General features: G+C 59.1%; 1 protein-coding gene across 1 annotated transcript; it reads right to left on the minus strand.

The window, feature by feature from the left end:
- Window positions 1–526: 526 nt before the first annotated feature.
- SLCO4A1 (solute carrier organic anion transporter family member 4A1) lies at window positions 527–24,638 on the minus strand. Its single transcript, XM_043480152.1, has 12 exons — window positions 24,460–24,638; window positions 12,559–13,382; window positions 11,539–11,629; window positions 10,834–10,955; window positions 10,349–10,460; window positions 7,391–7,545; window positions 5,769–5,964; window positions 5,058–5,223; window positions 4,783–4,955; window positions 4,458–4,522; window positions 3,706–3,854; window positions 527–1,736 (listed from the first exon to the last, which is right to left on the minus strand). Exons 1-12 carry the CDS (start codon window positions 24,528–24,530, stop codon window positions 1,572–1,574), a joined length of 2,289 nt encoding a protein of 762 aa, XP_043336087.1. The 5' UTR covers window positions 24,531–24,638; the 3' UTR covers window positions 527–1,571.
- Between the last annotated feature and the right edge of the window lie 484 nt (window positions 24,639–25,122).

Consider the following 25,122-nt stretch of genomic DNA (forward strand, 5'->3'; position numbering starts at 1 on the left):
GCACCGGGACGGGCAGAGCCGGGAACCAGATGCCTCCTGTTCTGCCTCTTCCAAGAAGCATCCAGTGAGAATGGTGATTGCCACCTCTCACCTTCAGGAGATGAAGCAGACAGGGTCACAGCCCATCCTGGTCACTGCTCCAACACATTTGGGCATTTAGGGAAAGAGTAACCCTGGGCTGGGTCTGACAGGTGTGCATACGCGTGTCCACACACACAAGTGCCGGCCACGGTATCCAGTCACCCCAATCGAATCCCACTGCTTCATGAGAGTGGTGGGAAGCAGGACCCTGGCTGAGGGCCAAGCCCCCTGTCCCCAACTTGGGTGCTGGACCCTGAAGGGAGGGGACTCAGGTCACACGGGGAAGGAGTCACCACTTGGAGCGGTGGGAGGGACCTCAATCAAGTGACGGCTCGCCCCAGGGCAGCCCATAAGGACATGAACTCACAAAAGCCCACTCAGACAATTTGCAAAACTGCTGAACTTTGCAGATTTATGGTAATAAAATACACTGGGCAGGAACATATGCTTTAAATATTAAAATATATTTATACACATACAGTTTTAACAGAGGACATGGACAATAAACATTCCACCCAAGTCCCAGTGCCCTCCGGGTAGAATTCTCAAGTGCTCAGCACACGGTCAGGTAAAAACAAATTCTATAAATAAGTGCTTATACAGAATATGGGTCCTTAGCTACATTCTTAGGTTGCTCCTGTCCCACTGTGGGGTTGTGAGCCCGAGGACAGGAGATGACAGCAGGTTTACAACAACACATGAAGGAGAAGTTCCCCAGGACACAGCCCCTGGGTCTCCTCTTTATCAGGAGAAATGTGGGACATCAAGGCAGGCTGCCTGAAAAATGCCATGGACCCACCCAGGAGCTCCAAGGCACCAGCTTGTCCATAGTGCAGGATCCCTGTCCCTTTCTCCAGTGGCCTCAACTGGGCCAGCATCAGCGTGAGTACTGTGAGGAGCCCCAGACATCTAAGACCGTGATGGGAGCTCAGCGTCTCCACTGGGCACCACTCATTCCAGGCATCTGCCACTGGAAGGAGAGAAGAGGGGACACAGGAGCAGCTCCCTGGAGTCCACAGGTGGTTTCGCATTCTGTGCAATGACAGACGCAGTCACATAGGAGGGCGCAGGTGGCTTTACAAGCACAGCTGTTCATGTTTCCAAGGGACCCTGAGGCTCCCGAGGACGCCATCTGGCGAAGAAAGAGTGGAGAGTGAGGGACCAAAGGGAGATGGTACTTCATCTGGCTGGGAAGCCGGCTGCTCCTTCCAAGCCAAGAGCTGGTCACCCTGATCCGTCTGGTGAGGTCCAGAGGGGCTGGGTCAGTGGCTTCCACTTGGATGCATCTTGCATTCTTCCTCCTAGGTGCCCTTGAGGCTTCGACACGTGGTCATCAGCTCAGTCCCCCAAGATGCACCGGCAGATTTTTGCAAGGTCTTCAATGCTGGGGTTCAATTGGGGAGGGGTCCCCGCTTCTGGGGAGCAATGAGACAGTGTTTCTAGGAAGTGCTGCATGGCAAGTTTGTGCCTCTGGATGGGCAGGTGGGCCATCAGATGTTACTCTGGATACGGAGAGCTGAGGGGGCTTCCTGAAGGTCTGAGGGGTTGTCAGAGGCTGAGGACTGGCTGGGCAGAGAAGCCTCCAGGCCATCAGAAGACCCCAATGGGCTCTTGTACAGAAAGTAGGCAATGGCGAAGAAGATGGAGCCCAGGACCTGGGGAGAAAGGAGCCACTGGACCTTGGCCAAGCTGCCCGCCCAGAGGTCCCCGGTGCTCCCGCTTCTGAGCCCCTGGCCTGGCCCTGGGTTCCTCACAGCATCCTGGAGAGCCAGGTCATGCTCTGGCCAGAGGACCCATCTGTCCTGCACAGCCAGGCCCAGCTTGGATACCAGTACTTTTAGTGGGGGAATGAAAAATTAAATTTGACTTGAAAACAAGGGCATTGGGGAAGTGGGGAGTGCTTGCTGTGGGCTGAACAGTGTACCCCAAAAGATATGTCCTGACTCCCAGAACCTGTGAGCAGGACTCGATCTGAAAATAGGATCTTTGTGGGCAAAATTAAGTTAGGGGTGTTGCAGTCATTCTGCATGAGGTCCAGTGACTGGTGTCTGCATAGAGAAGGGGGGCTGACACAGACACTCAGGGAGCAGCCAAGATGGAGGTAGAGATGGGGTGCTGCCCCCAGAAGCCTAGGAGACCCAAGGGTGGAGGAGCCACTGGGAAGGGGAAGGAGGGAGGGGGAGACAGCTGACAGAACCCCTCAGAAACACTACAGACACCTTGATTTTGGACACTTGCCTTCCAGAACAGGAAAGAATTAATTTCTGTCTAAGCCCCAGTGTGGGGTGTTTTGTCATAGCTGCCCCTGAACCTAAGAAAGAGGTGGTCAGTGTTGGTGGTCACTTCACTGCAGGCACTGCCCAGATCACCCACTGCTGATGCTGGAGTCACAGGCCATCGGGAAGACAACACTATGGGCAGGCATGCTGGCCTCTGTCTGTGTATGTGTGTTTAAGGTGTGAAAGCTGGGTTTTCACAGGGGCACTGCCTGGGTGGATGGACCTGAAACTGCAGTGACAAGAGGCTATTTCCTCTAGTGACCTTGTGACCCAATGGGAGCACCTGGCCACTCCCCCGTCCCCACTAAAATTAGCACTGACTTTGGGAGCCGATCCAACCCCAGTGCCGAGGTTGTGGGGGTGCTATCTGGGCAGACAGTGGTCCAGGTACCAGCCAGCTGCTCTGGCTGAGGGATCACACAACACAGGGAAAAAGGAAAGCAAGGGCCAGCTCCCTGTGTAGGCACGACTCTTTGAATTGACCCACTTGTCCGGGCCCCACAAATCCCTTCTCACACGTGGCTATTTTTAAGCTAATCTTCGGGGAGATAAACCCAAAGGTGGCTGAGAATCCTGTCTTTGTGGCTCTCCCCAAAGAGGCGGTTCTGCCAGTACGACGTCCCGAGTCTACCCTCCACCCGAAGAAGAAAACCAAGACATTCTTATAGACTGGCCCTAGGCTTCTGCTTTATTTGGGAAGTCTTGCATCTTTTCCTCTAATGGGGGTAAATTCAAAATAAAAATACTAAGTTTCTCCCTGCAGATCTTGTATGGAGAGATACAGCAGAAAGGTTCTTTTAAGAGTTGAAAGCAGAGGGTCAGGCTGAAAAGTGGGACGTTAACTCAAGGCCCACCAGAGAGGCAGAGGGAGAAACTCAGCTTGTGGACCCTCCCAGCCCACCAGCCCAAAGTGGGCAGGCCTACCTGGCTTTTGCTCAGGGGAGTGGTTTTTGATTTCTTCAAAGCCTCAGCTGACCAGAGCCCCAGGGCAAGTCACGGTGGGTGGGGTAGGTGGGTGGGGGGTGGTGAGGGCTCTAGAGGGCAGGGGGATGGGGGTGGCCTGGACATAAGCCCTGGACTTGCTGTCCTGCCATTGCCTCCACTGGCATCAAGTCATCATGACCCAATAGTGACCGCTCAGAACAGGGAAGGATCCCCTTCTGACAACCAGATGCAGGGGTGATACCCAGGGCACCCCTTCCAGTGGGGGATGAAGCTGTTGGAAGAACCCAGGGGCTGCCCAGACCCCCTGACTAATGGGAGAAGACTCTTGGCTCTTTGGAGTGGGCTCTAGGGCTCCCACCCCTCCCCCAAAGCACTCCTGGAGGGACGTTGCCCTGCTCACCTTGTACCCCAGCCCTGCGATGAGCAGGTACCAGCTCATGGCCGAATTCTGGTACACAAAGCAGGAGCCCTGCTGGCCACACTGGTCTTGCCAGAGCAGACAGGCCTTGTCGATCACCCAGCCAAAGGCAATGGGCCCCGGGATGCTGCCTGTGAAGAGAGGTACACTCAGGGACTGGACACATCCGGGGAGCAGGGGCGGGGGTACAGTGCCAGTGACCCACACAACATGGACCCTCAGGAAGGTGTTCTCAGGGGGTGCAAAGGGAACTTAAGTGCTCCTTTCTCTGGGGATTTGCCTCTGCAACCAAGATGCCCCATGATCTTTGGCTCTGGTAGAGCCTGTGTGTTACTGAGGAAAGGGCACACTCTGGGCTGTTTAGAAAACACCCTGATGCTAGGAAAGATTGAGGGCAGGAGGAGAAGAGGGCATTGGAGGAAGAGATGGTTGGATGGCATCACCCACTCAATGGACATGAGTTTGGGCAAACTCTGGGGGATAGTGAAGGACAGGGAAGCCTGGCGTGCTGCAGTCCACGAGGTTGCAAAGAGTCTGACAAAATTAAGTGACTGAACAAAGGCACCCTCAGGGCAAATAAATGGCCAGGGGTCCCTCTAGTGGACTGTTAGGGAATAGCATCCTTCCCTGGGGCGACATAGCCTCCTGCTGGGAGGCTCGTCAGCCTGGCTGGGTTCTTGTGCAGTATGAACACACCACACAATTGTGCTTGGCTTCCTTACACAGCACAGTACCTAGAGTTCTAACCACGATCCACTGGATTCCCAGTGCAAAGGATCTCTGCTGATCACAGACGCACCTGCAATGGAAAACCAATACCAGTCAATGCCTGGGGAAGCTTGGTTGCCTGACACATAACACCCCCAAGGCGGCTCTGGGTCCTGGCCGAGCCCCGGGCTGCATCACTGCCTCCCTGGTGGCGAGCACCACAAGAGGCAGTCAGCTCTTTCCTGCCAGAGCTCTTCGGGGCCCGGCACACACCCTTCAGGGATCCTCAGAGCTCCAGCTTAGCTGCAAAGGGAAGGTTCTGGACCAGAGCGAACCCCACCCCGGGCTTACCGTAAAGTTGCTGTTAGTGCAGGAATGCTGCTGAGGAAGGTAAAGACAATTACAACGAATATGAAAACCAGAAGGAGGGGCTTTCTCTGACAAGTTGAAGTGCATTTCCCTGCGGTAGCATGGCCAAAACCAGAGGAAAAATTCTGAGGGACACAGCTACAGTCTCGGTACACCTGAGGAGCGCAACAACAGCGCTGATTACAGGAGGAAGCGGCAGGGCCCCAACCCCCGCCCCGCGACCGGGCGCCGACCACGTGTTCAGGGGCCACTCTTACCTTCTGGCCGCCCGGGCCGGGCATGGCCACCTCCAAGCAACCCGCATAGCACGGCGAGTAGTACATGAGGCCGTCGGAGCCGCACACGGGGCTGTAATGCTCCGGCTGGCAGCCGCAGTGAAGGTTGCAGGCAGCCATCAGCTCCAGGTGGCCTTCAGGCAGGAGGCTGCGGGCAGAAGACAGGGACGGTGGGGTGGAGGCCAGTCTGGGGTCTGGTCCTCACCGGCCCACATCTGAGGGGTTCTGAACTTGCTGAGAGTGCTCCACAGCTGGGGCTGCCACTGTCCCATTTTATAGACAGAGGCTCAGGGACCGGCCACCGGGCCCCATTGAGGTCATCATCCTTGCTGTTACGCTTGTGTATTTGCTAAGTCACTTCAGTCATGTCCAACTCTTTGCAACCCCATGGACCATAGCTCGCCAGGCTCCTCTGTCTGAGGGATCCTCCAGGCAAGAATACTAGAGAGGGTTGCCATTCCCTTCTCCAGGGGAATTTTCATGACCCAGGGATCAAACCCATATCTCTTATGTCTCCTACATTGGCGGGTGGATTCTTTACCACTAGCGCCACCTGGGAAGTCCCCTTGCTGTTATAACCACCTCCAGAGGCTGCACCCCAAGTGCCAGACCCCACCTCCATTCCAGGGACCCCTGGTCCCCCCCCAGCACACGCAGGGGTCTCCCCTCACCCCGGTGCTGCCTGGCCCTTACCTCCCATTGTAGCCAGTGGTCACGCCTGCCATGGGCACCCCGGGGCAGTGCATGAGGAAGATGAAGGAGGCCAGCAGGCTGATCAGGGTGCAGAGCAGGCAGAACTTGATGATGCTGGAGCCTCGGAGCTTGAACTTGTTCACAAAGAATCCACCCAGGAATGTGCCTCCACCTCCTGCTGGCACCACCAGGTACCCTGAGGAGAGGGAAGGGTTCAGGGCCATCCTGGGGGCCTTGGGGGTGGGGCCAGCTGGGTCTCATCTCCACTTTACAGATGGGGAGATGGAGGTGCACAGTCATGGGGCCCCATTCTCATGGCAGCGCTGGGCTCTGCGCCTCACATGGGGGCCCTGACCACTGCTCTCAGGGACCCTGTGGCCTGGGGAGGCCACCAGGTCAGCCACTCAGAGGCCCAGGGAGGCAGGGGAAGAACAGGACAGGGAAGAGGACAGGTCACTGGCCCCCAGCCCCACCCGCTGGGGAGGCCACAGGACAAACACACTACTGGGCCCATGCAGTCAGAGTCTGACCACAAGTATTTGGAGAAGCTGGTGGCTGCTGCCATTTGGTATGAAGTAGGGCTTCCCTGGTGGCTCAGATGGTAAAGAATCCGCCGGCAATGTGGGAGACCTGGGTTCAATCCCTGGGAGCCTGGTGGGCTGCAGTCCATAGGGTCACAGAGAGGGGGACACAACTGAGGTGACCGAGCACATGGCATGCATGGCTTCATCTGCATGTGGCTTCCAGGTCACCCAGAGACGGGGTGCAGAGGGGAGGGGGTGGAGGAGACCTCAAAGTCCCTGGGCTCAGTGAGCCCCTCTCCCCAGATTGAGACCAGCTCTGGGGACCCTAGGGATATGCTGTTCTAAGAAGGGATTATCGGCTGCTTTGGGGAAGGGGAGACAGTTGTTTGGGTGGGGATATGGGCAGACGGGCTCAGCCATGAGGCCAGCAAGGAGGGATGTCTAGGGGCACTAGTTGGGGGGTAGGGCCCCAATCTGACATCCACCTATGCAGGGAAGGGAGCCCTGTGGGTGGGGCCTGGCCAGGATGGACCCCACATACCTCATGCCCGGCATGCTCTCTGTGAGGCCATGGTTGCCCCCAAACACAGGGCTACGCCGTGAACAGGGCTGGGAGGAGGGTCCTGAGGAGGACCCTCACTCTCCTGGGAAGGCCAACCACCTCTGGCCACAGTATGCCTTCAGCCAAGCTGGCCCAGGGCTCCAGACTCAGGGAGATCCCAGGACACTGATCGCCTGGCTCCCAGGGATGGCCAGGCCCAAGGGAGTCTAGTGGTATCTGCCACCCAAACCCCTTCCACCACGACCAGGGACACAAAGGCCCAGGCTCCCCAGGCCCCACAGAGAGACTGGTCAGCCTCCAGGAAGGACCTTTCTCCCCATCTGGGAGTGGGGCTTTGTAAGTGTGATCAGAGCTCTCCTGTAGGAGCCTGGATGCCTGCTCTGGGCCCCTGCCTGGGCAGGATCACGCAACCAGGATGTGTGGCCTGTGTGGGTGGCACTGCCTGGGGTTTTCTAGAAGAGATTATCAAAGGCCCCTCTGAAAACTGATGAAAAAGCAGAGGACCCGTTCCCCTAAGACTCAAGGAGTGTTCTCACCAAACAAGGTGGCAGCTTCCGAGGCGCTGAGGCTGAACTGCGACTCGAGGAACTTGGGCCCGAATGTGGACATGCCGGCGATGAGCGTGGCCTCGGTGGCCCCGGCCAGGCAGAGCAGGATGAACGTGGGGTTCTTCAGGAGGAGCCAAATGGAGCTGCAGGGGAGGGGAATGGAGACCAGACAGAAGAGACCGAGGGTCAGAGTGGGCCAGAGACAGAGCCCTTCCCACCTGAACACAAAGAGCCCTGGTTCTGAGGGAGGAGTGGGTGGGGTGCAGGAGAGCAGGGGACATCCCACATTTACCCCCAGAGAAACCATGCGTGGGGCAGGTAAGCACTGGTGCCGGGATCTGGAGCCCGTGGCTTGCTGGGAAAGGCGGGGGTCACAGAGTCTGGCTCCAGTGTTGGGAGAGACCCCGAGGGATCGTGATGCTACTGAATCAGCCCCGGGGGCAGCTGGGAGGACCAGCAGAGGGGTCTGGGACAGGAGCAGAGGGAGGGGACAGGCAGCTGTCATCATCCAGGACTGGGTGGCCACCAGGAGAGGGGATCAGGGCCTGCAGGGGGGCTGACTCAAGCACCACCAGTGAAAGGGGGTGATGGGAAGACCTGAGGTTTGGAGCCAGAGACCCCTCCAAGGAGCCCCTGGTGGGCTTGATTGGCTCTCAACTCCTCTCTGTGGGCACTTGGGGGACAGTGGCTAGTGGGGTAACACCAGGGGCTTGAGAAAGCGATGTGGGCTGGGGGCAGTTTCTTTTGGAGCCATGGGTGTTCTCAGGTGCCCACGAGCAGGCAAAGTCTGGTGACAAATGTGTTGACAGAGCCTGTCACAGCGGCTGAGGACGGCTGTCTTTGCTCATATTCTCTGTGTCTGCAGCTGAGGCCTCATAAGCCTCCTGCCTGCAGAGCCAGCCCCTCAGACATTGTGGGTCACCCTCCCAGGAGGAAAGTCCCACACCCTGAGACACTGTGGGTCACACTCCTAGGAGGGAGACCCGCCCGGAGAACCAGTCCCTCAGACATGAGTGTGACCCTCCCAGGAGGGAAACCCTGCCCATCCCAGCCGTCAGCGCATCTGTCAAAGCAGTGCTGACACCCTGACACCAAAACGCTCTTCATTTGGAGGACACAGGCCAGCGTTAAATTGGATCCTGACTAGTAGGAGCTTGCAGTGAGGCCATAACCCCCGGGGGAGGGGATCGACACTAATGAAGTCACCCCAACCCCGCAGCTGCTCAGGTTAACCTCAGAGCAGCCTCTGTCCCCCTCCTGATGCAAACAGGGACCTGATTCCATTTTAGAACTGACTTCCAGACTAGAGGACTTATGACCAGGCTTCTTTCTGGTCAACAGTCTGAGTCCCACGTACATGGAGGAAATAAGATGCAGAGGAAATGCCGTCTTGGTAAGGCTGTCTGGGACTAGCCTGTGTGTGTGCGTGTGCCTGTGTACATGTGTGTGTGTGCCTGTGTGCGTGCGTGTGTGCCTATGTGTGTATGTGTGTCTGTATGTGTGCCTGTGTGTGTGTGTGTGTGTTTGTGTGTGTGGCAGTGGGGAAGCCCTGGGTGCGGCTAGTCCCTTCCCGGACCTGCCCAGACCTGCTCAGGCTATGGGGATGCTCAGCAAGGCTCAGGCCAGGTGACTTGTCCCAGAAATATGTGAACTTCCTCATTTCTTAATCCCTGTCTGTAGGTTCCTCAACTGAAATTCTTGTATTGAACTTTGGCTCAGAGAACTAGTCACGACCTTGACAGTGGGCCATGTTCCTGGATTCCTTTTATCAGCAACAGCCAGTTCAGGGAGCCAAGCCTGAGCAGAAATCTCCTTATCTCTGCACTTTGTCCCTGGGGCTATGGGGACCAGGCTGTTAACACCCTTGGTGCTGGCGTTGCTCTGAGGGAGTGGGTGGCCCTGCACCCAGCTCCACTGTGCTGTTGGGAGACAGGACAAGCGTGTCCCCAGCCAGGGCAGCCCTGGGCCAGCTCTGCCAGTCTCAGGGGCAACTCCTGGGTGGGTGGCTCTTCTGGGGGGTCTAACCAGGCAGCAAGAAGCCCAGGGCTTCCATGACCCCATGTCATCCTCCCTGTGTTGAAGACAGACATCAGGGGCTCATTCCCACCACTGACAGCACCCACCCCCCAGGGGGACATTTATGGGCTCAGGAAGCTGTGGGGCAGGTGGGCACTCAGTGAGGCTGAACTCAGGCAGGTGATTTGAGGGCCTCCTTCCCCTGCCTAGGAGAGCCCCTCACAGAATGCCGTGATGAGGGGCCCTGGCCCACCAGGAGCCCCCTCCCAACATGGTCCCTCTGAGATCCCAGCAGCCTTGGCTCTGTCCCGACACGGTGACGTCAGCAAATGAGGCCGGGTCACACGTGACATAAACAGGACATCACTGCCCAAGAGGAGGTAGAGGCTGGATGGTTCCTTCCACGGAGCCCCGAGGGCACATGAAGGTGACTCCCAGTGAAACGATCAGAGGACAGGTGGAGGGGTGACTCCTGGGGTGGGGGGGTCAGTAGCTTCCCTGAGGACTGTGGGCTCATTGTCTGCAGGGCAACTCACCCTAGCATCAGGGGTTCACTTAGTGACCATGAGGAGGTGCCAGGCACGGCCCCCAGAACCTGCCATGCGGGAGTATGAACAGGCCCCTGTGTGCGGGTCCCTGGGTCCACAGGCCTGGGCAGTGGGGGGCAGGCACTGTGGGGTGTCAGAACTGGCCCTCGGTGGCCCCATGCCAGGAGGTTCTGTCTGCTGCTTCTTAATCTCTTTGCCCAAGTTTTGGAGCCAAGACCTGAAGGTTGCTGGGTCACAGGATGTATAGGGGGTGTGGGCTTCCCACGTGGCCCTGGAGGGGTCACAGGCCTCTCCTAGCTGAGGGTGAAGACCCAGCATGTGGAGGACCCTAAAGGGTCTGCAGGACACACAGGCACAGACGAGAGGCCCCCAAGGTCCTTACAGAGGCAGGTCTCTGATGGTTTTCCCGAAGTCAGGGTTGCTGGTCACCTCGTGGCTACTGTCCTTCAGCTGGTATGTTTCAGATGCTCTCATGACCACATAGCGCTGGGAGCCTGAAAGGATGGGTATTGGTGAATGGCAGAGACCAAAGGCCCCAGCGCTTCTCCTGGGTGTGGGACCAGCTGGTGGACAAGGCTCCTGGACAGACAGTAGATGCACTGAGGTGACAGACTGGCAGAGAAAGGGGGTGGGAGAGAGTCTGCAGGCTCTCCTTCTCCAGAGGGAAGGAATTGAAACGGGCGCACCTCCCCCTTGAAACAAGCCTCTCCCTTGGGTCCCTGAGCGGGTAGAGGTGGCAGGCGTAGAGGGAGCACATGGGTCAGGCCACCCTGCAGGAAGGCGGCATCACCCAGGGGATGAAGGGAGGAGGGGGAGCAGGGCACAGGGTGTCCTGTCTCCCACTCACCTGGGGCAGGAAGCACCCACCTGGCAGCTGCCGTGGGTAGCCAAGGATGGGGATCGCGATGAGGAAGGCAGCGGCCCCGGCACCCAGGAAGCCGACCCACCAGGCGCCCACCCACAGTGGGCTCTCGGTGGTCAGCTCCGTCCTGTGGCAAGAGATGCTTGGGGTCGGTGTTGTGCTCACAGCACCCAGAGCACACACACCAGGCACCCTTCTGTCTGCTGGTCAGCAAGAGGCAGAGGCCAAAGGCTCTGCCCTGATGCCTCCCCCCACCCCAGGTCTGGACCAGCAGTGGACGAGGGCAGCAGGAAAGATGTAGGGTGGGGATGCACCATGGTAACCAGCTGGCAGATGCTGTGCAGCCTGCTCAGGTCCATCCCTTCCTCTGGGGCCTGCCAGGCTGCCTCCCGACAAGGCCATGGGGACTGGGGGCTGGTGGGGGGCCAGGCTCTCCCAGCAAGAGCAGGGCAAGGCACATCCCCCTCCCGAAGCAGTGCAGAGGGGCCGTGGCTGATGCCCTGGCCTCAGCAAAGAGCATGGGAGCAGTTGCGGCTGGTCTCTCCCAGCTCTGGGAGGCCGTCCATCTACACTGTCCCCTCCCCCAGGCCACACTCTCCAAGTGGCCCCCAGACTCCCTGGTCCATCAGAGCAGGGCCACCATCCCCCTGCACCAACAGCAGCGCTTTCCCTGTGGACTAGATCACAGCCGTAGGGCCCAGGTCACTCACTGTTGGCTGATATCGGTGTAAATGTTCAGCAGGGCGCCGCCCACCAGGTAACCCGCTGCGGGGCCGAGGATGGCCGCGGTGTAGAAGGTGGCTGGAAAGGAGCAGAACCGTCAGGACCCACCGCCCCACTTGCCCACCTGGGAGAAGCCCCTGCATCGCTGCCCTCTACCCCAGCCCTAGGCGGGAACCCCTTTAACTCGAGTGTTCCTTGTACAGTCTCCACTGTGTCTGATATTGGCCAGTGTCAACCTTTCAAGGTGATTTTAAAACATTCCTCTCAAAGCCTCACAGACACCCCCTGGACTTTTTCTCCCTCAAAAGATCCCAAGACCCTCATTTTGCAAGTTGAGGGTGGCACCTGTGCGGGGCTGTGGGCTCACCTGGGTCCCAAATGCCCCCCCACCCCAGTCCTCAGAACGGCAACTGCCACATGATGGTGGATGTAGGAAGCGGGACAGTGAGTGAGCCTGGCCAGGCTGGAGCAGGGCTCTCCACTGACCCCGGCCCTGCCCTGGAAGAGTGGGCCACGTAGGATGGACACAGAGAAGTAGGCGGCATTAAGGCTGAGAGCTCAGAAATCTCACCCAAATAAACAAGAGGGTCTCGGGGGCAGCATGAGGCTTGAGGCCATCCCCCACAGGAGGCATGGCAGTGCCCAGCTCTGTAGCCCGGTCACTAGCTGAGTCCAACTTACGGGATCTTAGTTTCCCAAACAGGGATCAAAACTGGGTCCCCTGCAGTGAAGGTACAGAGTACTAACCACTGGACCACCAGAGCCCACGCACTTTGGAACTCGCAAGATGTATGGGGATCAGGCTGAGCTCGGCCGGCACCACCTCCATCACCTGAGGCGTCAGGTGAAATTCAGGCCCATGCTTACCTGCCACCTCACCTAGGAGCCCCTGAGGCCAGGTGTGACCACATGTGGCCAATGAGGAAATGCACATAAGGGGTTTGGACGGGGCTGGGCTTCGAGCAGACGCCCAGTGGACTTTACTGCCAGCACGCCCGCCCACTCACCGATGTAGACGGGTGAGTAGCTGGACTTGACGTTCTCATCCAGGTAGGTGACGCCCAGCGTGTAGAGAGGTGTGGCACCCATGCCGTGCAGGAACTGGCCCAGCATGAAGACCAGCCGGTAGCTGGACAGGCTGGAGGCGCCATCCCTGCACGTTGAGCTGCGGTTGGCCCCGCAGGTCCCCACGACCTCATCCACCTGCACCTCATAGCGGCCGGCAGTGAAGTGTGGCAGCGCAAAGATCAGCGAGCCGGCGCCCATGACCAGCACGCCCCAGCCCAACCAGCGGGGCTTGTGGCCGTGGCCTCCGAAGTAGCTGACGAAGGTGAGGCAGAGGCAGGCAGCCACGTCGTAGGAGCTGGCGATGAGGCCGCTCTGGTAGCTGTGAAGGTCGTAGCGCCGCTCGATGGATGTGATGACGGTGTTGATGAAGCCGTTCACTGTCATGCCCTGTAGGAAGGAGGCCACGCACAGGAACAGCAGGAAGCCCCGAGGCGTGTTGAAGGCCTGCAGGCACGCGGGGGCAAAGGCCCGCCAGCCGCAAGCCTCCCCCGGCTGTCCAGCTGCCACGTAGCACACCTCCTGGGCCGCCTGGGGCCCACACTTCTCGGGTTGGCACAGCGGCTGGCTCAGTGGTGCACTGAGGGACACCCGCTTGCTGGGGGGGGTGTGTTCACACTCGCTGTTGGTGCCCGGGGGTGGGCCGGGGAAGACCAGCTGCGGCATCGAGACGAAGGGCTTGTCCCCCATCGAGTGCTGGGGCATCTCCGCTGAGGCAGTGACAGCAATGGGAACGGACACGCGGGATTCCAGCAGCTGGTTCGATCTGCAGGAAGAATTGTTGGTTAGCGTCTCCAGCTCCAGGAGAACCCTCCCCCAGGCCTTGCACTCTGCCTACCCAGTGTCCAGCGTGGTGGGGGTGGCCTCCCTGACCAGCCCCCTCCTGGGATCCAGACCCATACACTCAGGGCACCCCTGGCCTGAACAAGGCCACAGAGCAGAGAGCAGAGCTGAGACCCAGCAGGACCGAGTCGGATGCTGTGTGAACACCTGAGTCTCCCCAACCCGCACCTTCCCCGTGGCCTTGGCTCACCAGCTTGAGCTGTGTGTTCCGCCTGGGACAGCTGACTGCCCCCTACTCTGAACTCACACCCGGCTGGCTTTGCACTCTCTCACAAAAGGGAAAACCATCCAAGACCAGAGTATGGAGAGTGTGGGAAGTGAGCAAGGGATAAGGGCGGGTGCCCCAGAAACCACCGAGGTCTGCAGCCCCGCAGGTAGTTTAAGGGAGGTCATGCCAACACTGCATCTTTCTGCAAACTCCCAGCCTGCCATCTCTGGGCCTCACTCTGACCCCTGGCACCTGACCAAAAGGAGCTCAGTCAGAGCCATGAAATCACTGCATCTTGAGGCTCCCAGGGGCTCCTGTGCACCCCAACACTGCCAAACTTTGAGAGAGGGTGGTCCCTATGCCAGGTCAACAGGCCCTCTGTCTGCCCCAAGGTTGCCTGGGAACCCAGGCGGCAACAAGCACTCTGCATCTTAAGAGGAAAGAAGCTGATTTTCCTGCCTCACTTGTACCTACACCCCTGCCACCCATGAAAATGCCAAGGGAGGGGCCGCTGCCTGGAGGCCTAAGGCTGCCCCAGACTCAGATCAGATCTGTGGACCGAGTCTTTCAGGCATCTAGTGATGGAGCTGCTCTGCCAGGGACATGGGAGGGAGAATGGTGGTCCCCCAGAAAAGGAATGTTCCCCCCCCCGCCCCTCAACCCCGAGTGTGACCTTATTTGGAAAAAGCATCTTTGCAGACGTGATCTTTGATTTGAGATGCGGCCATCCTGAAATCTGCCTGTAATTCAGGAGACACAGGTTTGATTCCTGGGTCAGGAAGATCTCCTGGAGGAGGGCACAGCAACCCGCTTCAGTATTTTTGCTTGGGAAATCCCCTGGGCAAAGGAGCCTGGTGGGCTACAGTCCCTGAGGTCACAAAGAGTCACACATAACTGGGCACGCACGCACAACCTGGTTTGGGGATGGCCCCAAATCCTGAGACTGTGTCCTCAGGAGAGACGCCATCGACAAGGAGGCAGAGGTACAGTGATGCAGCCACAAGCCCAGGACGCCAGTGGGGGTGGGGGGGACCAGGAGCCGGAAGAGGTGAGAAGGCCCCTCCCTGGAGCCTCCAACGGAAGGCAGCCCTGCCCACACTCAGACTCTGGCCTCCAGACCTGGGGGAGCAAAGTTCTGTCCTTTTAAGTCTCTGGTTGGTGGTCCTCTGTTATAGGACCCTCACGCAGCCCCCAAGGGGTCCTGGCTTCCAGGAGGCCAAAGGCACTCAGAACAGGATGTAGGCCCTGTGGTAAGGGCAGAGGGCTGTTCCCACTGACACTCTCAGGCTGTGGGGTCAGGGAGGGGCACCAGGCGTGCCTCAGGGGAGCTGCGCCTTGCCTGGGCCCTGCTGCTCAAGAGCAAAGAGAGCTTTTCAGCCACAGTGGCCAAAAACAGACCCTTCAGCCCTTGGAACAGCAGCTTTGGGGTGTCCGTGGGCTGGTTTTTGGCCATGAGAGCTGCCTGGTTTACAGGATCTTAGTTCCCCAAGCAGGGATTGAACCTGGGCCCCCTGTAGTGTGGAATCTCAGAGGAAATGGAAATACTTCAGTATTCTTGCCCGGAGAATCCCACAGACAGAAGAGCCTGGCAAAGCTATAGTCCATGGGGTCAGAAGAGTCAGATATTACATAGCAACAAAACCACCAACAACCACAGGACCACAAGGGAATTCCCAGGACTGCCTGTTTTTAAACAAAAGAATGGCTTATCTTGTGTTAATCTTGCAAACTGGGAAGCAGCCCAGGGTTAGGGAAGTGGCTGCGGTGGGACCACACCCCGGGCCAAGAGGCAGTTCTGCATTGGGAGGGGTCTGGGAGCAACACCTCCCATGAGCCCCTTGCAGGTGCGTTGAGGCTGGTGCACCCCGTCTTTCCTACAGACCTCAGCCTGCTCCTTAGAGGCTCCATGTTGGCTAATTTTAGCCTCACCCTGGCCTCCTCTCCATCCTCCCTTGGGGCCAGGCCATGGACACGAAATGGCAACATCCCACTTTCTGGTGTCTGAGCTCCACACCCAGGTTGTGTCCCTGTCGTTGGTGCACACCTGGCCACAGCCCATCTTCCAGGAAAGGGGAGTGGACCCAGAGAGGTCAGCAATTTCCTTGAGGTCACACAGCCAGTTGGGGCTGGTTAGGATGAGACCACGTGCAGGAGTCACAGGTGTTCTTGCCGACATTTCATTCAAAGAACCGTGACCAACTGTGTGTCATCGACCCACAGAGTCCACTGTTTATTTTGCAAACTGGCACTGCCAGGAAATCAGCAGCCAGATCTTGAGGCCGAGTGTGGACAGAAAAAATTCCCCCTCAGTCGTTCCCGGGGCCGTGACGACACCCAGAGCTATATTTATAGAGCTATGCACCCTGGCATGCCAGGTTCAGTCATGAAAGCTACAAGGAAGGTGTCTGCAGAAGGGGAAGGATCGTCAAGGCTCCTAGGGGACAGAAATCAATATATCTGCACCCACAGACCAGCTCCCGAAGCAGCTGTGTCCACAGTTCATATGGAGCCCAGGCCCCTGTGGAAGAGCGTGGCTGGTGACAAGCGTGAGCCCTGGGACAGGACAGCTCTGCCTTTCCCACCCCCCAGCCCGTGGCTCCAACACTCTCCCGATGCAGAAACTCAGAGAAAAACAGAACAGGCTCATCATTGCCCAGAGGCCACCGTGTGCTGCTGGTCCTGTGCAGCTCGTCCCTCCAGTGTTTTGTCTCAATGTGCCTACACAGGTAGGTACACACACACAACACATCTGTGTGTGCACCTGAGCACATACCACTGTCTGCACTTTTCACGCTCAAACACATGAATGCACGCACATCATCAACAGGGCCCTGGACCCCAGCCTGGGCTGGGATAGACCCAAAGTGAGTTGCCCCAAGCAGGCCGAGGGGATTGGCTGCTCGGAGAGGCTTGGTCCAGTCACCTGTGGGGATGGAGGGCAGTACCGGACCAAGGAGTTATCATCAGTGGGTGGCTGTTCCCACAAGGAACTGCAAAATCGCAGACTTGTTTACCCCTTCCCCAGTTTGTTTCACTCTCCCGCTGACTCCCCAGCAGGAGAAATGCAGGGTCCAGGACAGGAAGGATCAGGCCCCAGCAGGGTTTAGGAGGCAGCCAGGCCGCTAAGCTTTCATGACTAGCAATGGTCACTAAGAAATAGAGTCCTTCCTATTTGAAAACAGAACCCATTTAACAAGACTGGAAGGCCAGTGTGGGTGGTACAGACAGTTCCAGGTCAGCATGACATTGATCTGAGCCATCAGCTCTGGTCTCTGACACAAACACAGGAAGTCAGTCTACTATCAGGCATATCGCTTGCTCCTCAATTTGCAGACGGAAAATCCCATTTTAGACATTTAACCAGGTGACCGGAAGTGGTCACCACCCGTATGGCCTGAGAAGTAAACGGGACCACAGCACCACTAATTACACAGCCCTGGTGCCTCCCGGCCAGGTCTGTCAGGAGTGGCTGTGATGGCCAGGACACAAAAGCCTGCGTGCAGACCTCGACGCCACCCCCTCCATTGAGGCAGCCTGTGACGGCATCCACCCAAGCTGTAACTGAGCCCCGAGTCTGCTCCGCCTGCTGTGCGCCAGTTGGAGACATCCACCCTCATCAGCGGTGTTTGGATCAGAAATCGGGTGGGTGGGCCCTTGGGTGACATAGGCGCTGTGGTGTCTGTGTGTGGGGGGTGGGGGGGCAGACAGAGACACCCATGATGTGAAGCCAGTGGTGCCTGGTATCCCCTCCGTTGGCAGGCATGTGGATCCCGTGACACGGGGATCTCAGCCTTGAGGAGGGCCCAGTGTTCCCAGGTCCTCAGGAGGAGATGCCTGAGTTTGTACCAAGGTCCCAGGTGACATGTGCTGGGTGTGTGTGGTGTTAGGAGCCGGCTCCGGAAGTGAACACAGACGGTCATGCGGATGCCTGCCCTGGGCTTAAAGGACACTTTGCTATGTGCGCAGCTCAAGGACTTGATCTCACCCACAGGTTTGCTGAGAATCGGGCCTGCAGGAGCTGCCAGCACTGGCACAAGGGCGTTTCAGGCACCGCAGAGAGTCCAGGACACAGACTCGGGTATGGGCGGGGGGCGGTGGGCATGGCCAGCCCCTTTGTCTCAGGTTCCTGGTCATCAGCTCCCTCGAGACAACACTGCTAGGGCCTGGGGGTGCAGCCCAGGCCACTCAGGGAGATTTCCTTCCTGGACCCGATTCTGCAATGGTCAGAGGTGACCCCTGCCCCCCACCCCCCTCCGCCGACCACTCGAAGCTCAGCTAGGAGAAGATGACTTCACAGCTGTTCTCCATAAGGTTGGCCAACTCCCTTGAAAGCTAGGCTGAGCCCCAAGACTATTGTCTTTTATTTCTCTGTCTCAGGCCAAAAAGCAGGTGGCAGGGTGGCAGAGTCCAGTGGCGGCACCACTTAGGGACCAGCTGGGTCCCCCGAGGACTGGACAATGCCACAGGGCTCGGGGAGGATGTTGGGCCACCCCTCCGATTCCTCTCCTGGGCCCTGTGCATGTGGCCTAGGTTTCCATCTACTTGGAAATCGTTTTAGCAGAAAAGCATATCTGCTTCCCACCTGCCACTGAGGCCTGACCTACCGTGTGGCGTCTCTGCCGGAACCTGAACTTTCAGGCTTGGCTGATGGTTGAGGGGCTGGGTGACTGCAGCTGGATGGTAGAGGAAGACTCAAGCAGGAGATGGGAGGTGGGGGACATGAAGGGGACAATGGGTGGAGACTGAACCACAGGAGGGCCGGGCCTGCTCCGGCCAGTACCCCAGGTCCAGGGCAAAGGTACCCTCACCTGAGAGACTGCAGCCATCTAACTCCAGGCATCTCGCCCCACCCCTCCTTCTGCTGAGCCTGCAACTAAATCTGGCACCTTGTCCATGATCTCAGAGCCAAGAGCAGCGTGATGGCAGATTCTACCTGTCAGTCTGGTGGGTCCTGGGGCGCACCCCCCAGACACTGGACAAACATTACAGGTGTGGCTGTGAGGGCATTTCTGTAATCAGTGAGCATCTGAATCAGTAGATTCAGGACAGTGGGCCTCATCCAGTGAGTTGAACGACTGAACAGAACAGAAAGGCTGACCCTTGCCTTCTCTGGCTGGCAGGGCCACCTTTGAACTGGGACGTGGGCATTTTCCTGCCTTCACTTCACTTCACTTCATCGCTCTTTCTGGGTCTCCAGACTGTGGCTTTCAGATGGAATCATGACTTTATTTCTGCCGAGTCTTGGCTTACAAAATCATGTGGGCTGAACTCTTCTAATTAGTCTCTTTTTGTAGCGATCTGTCTCCTATCATCTGGGCTTCTCCGGAGAACCCCGACTCACGCAGCAGGTAATCCTGAGTCAACACCTGCTGTGCAAGGTCTGTGCTGGGCAGTTGGGGTGGGGATCCCCAGGACACCATCCCATCCACAAGAGTTCACAGTCCCCCACACTCCAGGCCACCACTTAAGAACCAGTAGCAAACTGTCCCAGCTGCAAATCCAAACAGCACAGGCTGCCGAGAGACTCACGGCTTGGAGCTGACAGAGGCCTGGGAGTGCGGCTGCGGGGAAGGGGCACCTGACAGGTCACTGCCACCACCTTCATCCATGCCTGTCCCCTGGGTCTGGCACATGGAGCTGTCTCCTGCTCATGTGAAATCCCTGCCATGGGCGCCCCCATGTTAGAGATGTAACTCTCTCCCCCGAGTCAGGAGGGCTCCTCTGAGCCCTGTGCTGGACCACTGCCCCAGGACAAAGTCTCCAGAGTACTCCAGCCATGTGACCCCAAAGCGGGTTTCAGGCAGGGGACTGGCGGCCCTGGGGGCACCTTGCTAACCACCCAGCCAGGCCCACTCTGCTGCCTACTGCCCTGGTTTCTCATGGAAAGATCTCGAGGCTGGGGGGGACAACTCTTGATGAAGGTTTTGACCACCCTTCCTGGCCCTAGATGCACAGAGAATCCCCTCCATGTGCAGGGAAGAGAGCGACTGTCATCCTCAGCCGTGCAGGCACACAGCTCTCCGGGGACCTGATCTTGCAGGGGAATCTTGTCCCACCCACGCCTTGCCTCCTTGTCCCACCCCAGCTTGCTCTTGGCCAGGCAGCAGCAGGTCGGAAGCAGGAGGAGGGATGGGTGGGGGGGACGTCTCCTCTCTTGCCAGAGCCTCTCTTTCCTGTTCCCTGGGGGGAGTCAGAGCCCGAAGGATTAGGCAGGAGGATTAGCAAGAACAACATGCTCCCTGGGGCTCCAGCCATCAGCTCCGCACCTGGGGCTTTCTGAGAGACAAGTGAGGAGAGTGCACTCAGGTGCATGCGTGTATGAGTACTTGTGTGTCACGTTATGGCTATCTAGGCAGATAAGGTTCTTCAACACCTTGGACATAGCTGCATACCGAGGCCTGTGCCAAGTACTCCGGGGTCCACCTCCTGGCTCCTTTCTTCCCCCATCTCCTGCATCTTTCACAGTTGCCTGCAGCTCCACGTTGGTGTTCACTTGTTGGCCCTGCCTATAGAACTGAGATCCTGGCGTCAGTAAAGGACTGACCTCAGTTGGTTTTCACATTTACCTGGCCCTTGGCCCTGCCCACTTCTTCCTCAGGCCTGCCCCAGGCATTTACTACTCCCAGTTGAACTCTGTCTGCAAAGCCCAGCAGGTAGGAAGGATGCAGGATTACCCAGAGTAATATGTTACGCCTCAGGTGGTGGTGCCTGGGCCCCTGAGGCTCCTCAGACTGGCTCCCCATGGGATAGTCTGGCCGCAGCTGGAGCAAATGCCCCAGGGAGACCTGAGGCTGGAGTGGGCAGGTGAGGCCTGTCCACACGTGTGAGGTGCTTCTAGGCTCCATCCTGATGCCACTGAGAACTTGGCAGCCAGGGAAGAATCGCAGGTTTCATTTCTCCTTCCTCCTCATGCTCCAGCCAGCAGACATCCTGACCTGACTGCTCCAAGGCCATCAGCCATGACCACACAGCGGTGACTGCCCCACACCGACACAGCAGCCCCATGGAGCTCCTGTACCATTGCCCCGTTGGCTGTCTCCCGGCCTCCCCACCCTGCTCCTTCCATTCCCCATGACCCTGGGGGCTCTGCAGGCAGCCTTCTCCCCTCGCCTCCTAAACTCCTCCTGCTCTCTCCTCCTCTGACTGGGTGGGGGAAGAGGAGGGACTTTCACATCTCAAAGCTATTTGCAGAGCAGACTCCCGGGTGGCTGGACCTGGGGCAGCCACCGCAGCATCGGCACACCCTAATTTGCAAACCTGGTGACCACACACAGGTGAGTGGGCAGGGAGCCGGCTGCTTTGCATGGAGGCCGACAATGAAGGACTGTCTGAAGGAGACCTGGGAGGACCTGTCCAGCAGGGAGTGTCCTGCTGTCTCAGCGTGGACATTCCTGCTCCCACCCTGAATCCACAGCCCAAGCCCGGGCTGTGGGAGGGTTGGGTGAACAGAACTGCAGAGGCTCTCACGGCTCTGGGGGTGCTGGGAGCAGGTTCTGTCCACATGATGGGCCTGCCTTGGCACAGGCCAGACACTGCCACTCTCAGGTGGCCTCTTGGGCCTATGGGTCCAAGTACCAGCCCCATGCATCTGCCGAGAGGTTGGGCCCTGAGCAAGCCCGGGTGGGAAGGGAGCGCCACCCTCAGCCCAGCGATCCCAAGACCCCTGTCTTCTGGGTGGAGGGGGGATTCCTCAGGTATCCCCAAGGCTTGCTGGGTAAAAAAGCCACTGGGGAAAGGCAGCCCCGTGGTGAGGATGTTCATGTGGTTCCCGGCCACATGGGAGGAGAGGACATGTTGGTAGCCCACAGTCCGGGAGCCTGTGACTCTGGACACTGACAAGCAGAGCCAGGCCAGCCTGGTACTTGGACCTGAGGCAGCCTCACTGGCTGTACGTGACTGAGCAGTTTTTGTAAGAGGCACGTGGTTTGTGAGTGCGTCCTCCGCCCCCAGAGATGTGGTCCAAGAGGCTAATTCTGGTGGGAAGGGGGCTGTGCTATGGTCGTCATGGACATCAGCGGGCTGAGGGCTGACCTGGGCCAGCAGAGGAAGGGTCCCCATGACTAGCCCATGGGAGACACATCCTGGATCCAGCGCGTCCGTAGCTAGGATGGCCCCCCTTCCCGACAGCAGGACCTGACTCCACTGAATCTCTGTGAGCCCAGGTCATCAGAGGTCCAAGCTGGTGGGCCTTGTCTTGGGGCAGGGTCCCAGCAGGCCTGTCCATGGTGAAGACGGGGGTCCTGCCCAGATGTGGGCACCCATGCTCACCATGACCATGCCAAGGCCACACAGCAGCTGAATGTCCAGGAACAAAAGTGGCTGAGTGTCCCGATGACTATCATATACACCCCTCCGAGGCGGGAAGTGGGCTCTCTGCTGCGCCTGAAGGCAGAAGGCTCGGGATGGCGGGGGGAATATGTTCATGGTCTCTGTCCACACTCCAGTCAGAGGAAGCAATAGAGGAAGCGGGAACTGGGCCAGGGCGAGTCCTCTGGGCCCCCCACTGGGCCTACTGTGCCATCAGGATGGCAAGCACCTGGGTCTGTGCCAGCACCTCCCCGTAGCCTGTGGGGAGGCTCAAATTGACAAGTAGCAGAAACTCACTCCAGAGCAAAAGTGTATGAAGCTGCGAATTTGTACAGCTTAGCAGTGCTGACCTGGGCTGGATTTGCACTCATGGAGACGAGTAGATGGAGGGCATGGAGGAGACAGTGCTGAGCCCTGGAGTTAACTTGGATTTCGCAGCAAGCAGGGGAGAACTTAACTGTTTGGAAGCCAGACATAACCCAGAGCCCAAGCCACAGCCAGTCCAAGGTCCATCACGACCCAGCGAGGGTCAGGCTCTCCAAGCTGAGTCCTTGGGAGTTGGGCACTCAAACCAGACTGGAGTCCAGGACTAGACACCAGCCCCAAGACCTCCCTCACACGGCTGTCCTGTCTGACTTTGCATCTCCCAGCCGCCTCACCATGGCAGTGGGGAGGGACTTGGTTGGGACACCTGCCACAGGGGCCATGCCCAGGGAACCAGGGTTAGGTCATAGCCATTTGGGTAGGTAGCAGCCCTGTGAAAAATGTCCAGGCAGTGGCTGCCAACCCTGCCCAGCAGGACCGAGGGATGAGTCCTGATGCAAGATGGTCAGGGTGCAGGTGGGGGTCCCACCAGGATGCCTCTCCCTCCCTGCCCTCCGGCAGCACCTGGAGAAGCCTCCTCCCTGCCCCCATGGGCCTGGGCTGTCCAGCCAAATTCTCCTGTCCCCTAAGGTGCTGCCCACCTTTGGGGACCTTGCCCTTTGTCAGGCCTGGCTCTCCTGGGTTTCCTTCTTCCCCAGGTACAGAGCTGTAGAATGTCTGGAATCACACAAACATGGACTCAAACCTCTCTACCACATTCTCCAGTGTGACTTTGGGCAAGTCATCTTGCAGCTCAGTGCCTGGGTTTACTCATCTGGGAAGTGGGAGCAACAGTAGCTCCCATGTGAGTGGAGGGAGGTTTCCATGTGTTGATACTCAAAGCCTGCAGCACAAGGCCTGCTGTGCTAAGCGCTCAGTGACCCAAGAGCTCAGCCTGTTAGACTGCTGCTGGTATTAGAGCTCCTCCGACCTGGCTGAACCCAGGGTCTCCCCTGAAGTCCACACGCTCCAGGCTACACAAAGAAAACCAAATGGCACCACCGTGATCACGGTTCACCCACCTCCTCCTTGGAACCTGTTTCTGATCAGACAGAACAAACCCAAGTTCCCAAAAGCACCATGAAAAGCGGTCACTAGGAACTTGGTTACTTCACTGTGGAAAGCTCCTGTGGTCCTGAGAGAAACAGGCCCCACACGAAGTCTGACCCAGCAGAGGGAGCCCCCAGCCCGGCACGTGGCGGGAGGGGAGGGGGAACCACGGGCCTCTTCCCCGGAGGCCAGACCCCAGTACCTGGCTGGGTTCTCCCTACCAGGTTCGGTAATGCCCAGGCTTGCTCCTCGGGCTTGGAATCCCAGCCTCTGCCATGGTTTCCAGGTCTCTGGCCAAGCTGCCCGTTGGGCGCAGAGCATGGGCTGTACCCTCGTCCATCCTCCCTCAGCTCCCAGACCCCTGTACCCAAGCCCCGGCTCTGTGCAGGGCTCGGGGGACCTCGCCGTGGCGGGGCGGGGACAGCGGAGCGCCCGGCATCGCACAGGCTGGGACCAGTCCCTCGCACCTACCCCGCCCAAGCCCGCGGAGCCGGCTCCACCCGCGCTCCCCTCCACGAGGTGTCTGGAGCGCGGTGGCGCGAACAAAGCGAGGCCACCCGCGAGAAACTTCTGTTCATGACGATTTCCTCCTTGACTCAGCAGTGGCGGCATCCGCCGCAGGTGGGGGCCCAGCCGCTCCGAGAGGAGCGTTTGTACTGGCGCGATCCGCGTGGCCTGAGCTGCGTGCGCGCCGGGCCACCTGCCCCGGCAACCACCCCAGGCCCTCCCTCCATTCCCGCCCGAGCCCCAACCAACACCCGTCCCCTTCCCTTCCGCGCGCCTCCGCGGAGGTGCCCTGCCCGGGGAACTAGAAGCGAGAGGGGGTCAGTTTTGAAGCCGGTCCCAAGGGATAGGCGGGCGGCGGGGAGCACTGCCGGGGCCCAGCGTCCCGCGCTGCCTGGCATTCCACCCGCGCCAGCGCCGGCGCCACCTCGATCCCCTAGCCCCCGCCCAGTGTCTGCGGGCACCTGCCGCGCCCCTGACGTCAGCAGGTCGCGGCCCGGCGCACCTAGGCGGCGCGCCCATGAAGGCGCCCTGAACCTCCGCGGCCCTCGCTGCCCCGCGCACTTACCGTCCAGAGGTCCGGGCCGCTACGCTGCTCACCACGCTCTGGCTGCTGCTCGGCGCCCACTCCTGCTTCATTCATCCTCTCCGGGCCCGCCCCCCGCGGAGGCCTCACCTACTCTGGCCAATGGCAGCGCCGAGTAGGCTGGGCCCGGCCCCTCGCGCCCCCGGGCCCTCCCACTGAGGTGACAGCTGGCCTAGCTCGCTGCAGCCGCGGAGCGGGCGGGGCTGGAGAGGCGAGGGGAGGAGCCCGGGGCTGGAGCAGGGAGGAGGGGGCGCGAGATCCCGGGAGGCAATGAGCGCGGGCAGAGGGGCGGGGCCCTGGCGCCTTTCCAACCCCTAGGTCGCCGCCGCACCAGAGCCCAACGTGCTCTTGGAGCCGGCTCTGGCTGGGCGCCTTCGCTGACTAATCCGTCCCAACTCCAGGAGACCCTCATCTCGGAGCCACAGGCCAGAAACCGAGAGTCAAGCTGTGAAGTCTGCTGCCCAGGTCACGCTGCGACTCAGTTTCAATCTGACTCGGAACTGAACCGGGGCTGGTGGGACGGAGACGGTGGGACAGGACGTAGGAGGGAGTGAGTTTTCCGCCCTACCGCTTCGGAAAGGCCTCCTGTGGTAGGTGGGGGCCGGGGCGGAGGCTCCGGGTACCGCGGCCACTGCCGGCCTCGGT

The sequence above is a fragment of the Cervus canadensis genome, chromosome 10, assembly GCF_019320065.1.
Source record: "Cervus canadensis isolate Bull #8, Minnesota chromosome 10, ASM1932006v1, whole genome shotgun sequence".
Taxonomy (NCBI): Eukaryota; Metazoa; Chordata; class Mammalia; order Artiodactyla; family Cervidae; genus Cervus; species Cervus canadensis.

Excerpts from the sequence above, each read along its gene's own strand:
- SLCO4A1 (XM_043480152.1), bottom strand. The coding sequence starts at position 24,530 with ATGAAGCAGGAGTGGGCGCCGAGCAGCAGCCAGAGCGTGGTGAGCAGC. Across the intron at positions 13,383-24,459 it reads GCGGCCCGGACCTCTGGACG|ATCGAACCAGCTGCTGGAAT; the intron begins GTAAGTGCGCGG and ends TTCTTCCTGCAG. Across the intron at positions 3,855-4,457 it reads GATCGTGGTTAGAACTCTAG|GCAGCATCCCGGGGCCCATT; the intron begins GTACTGTGCTGT and ends CTCTCTTCACAG.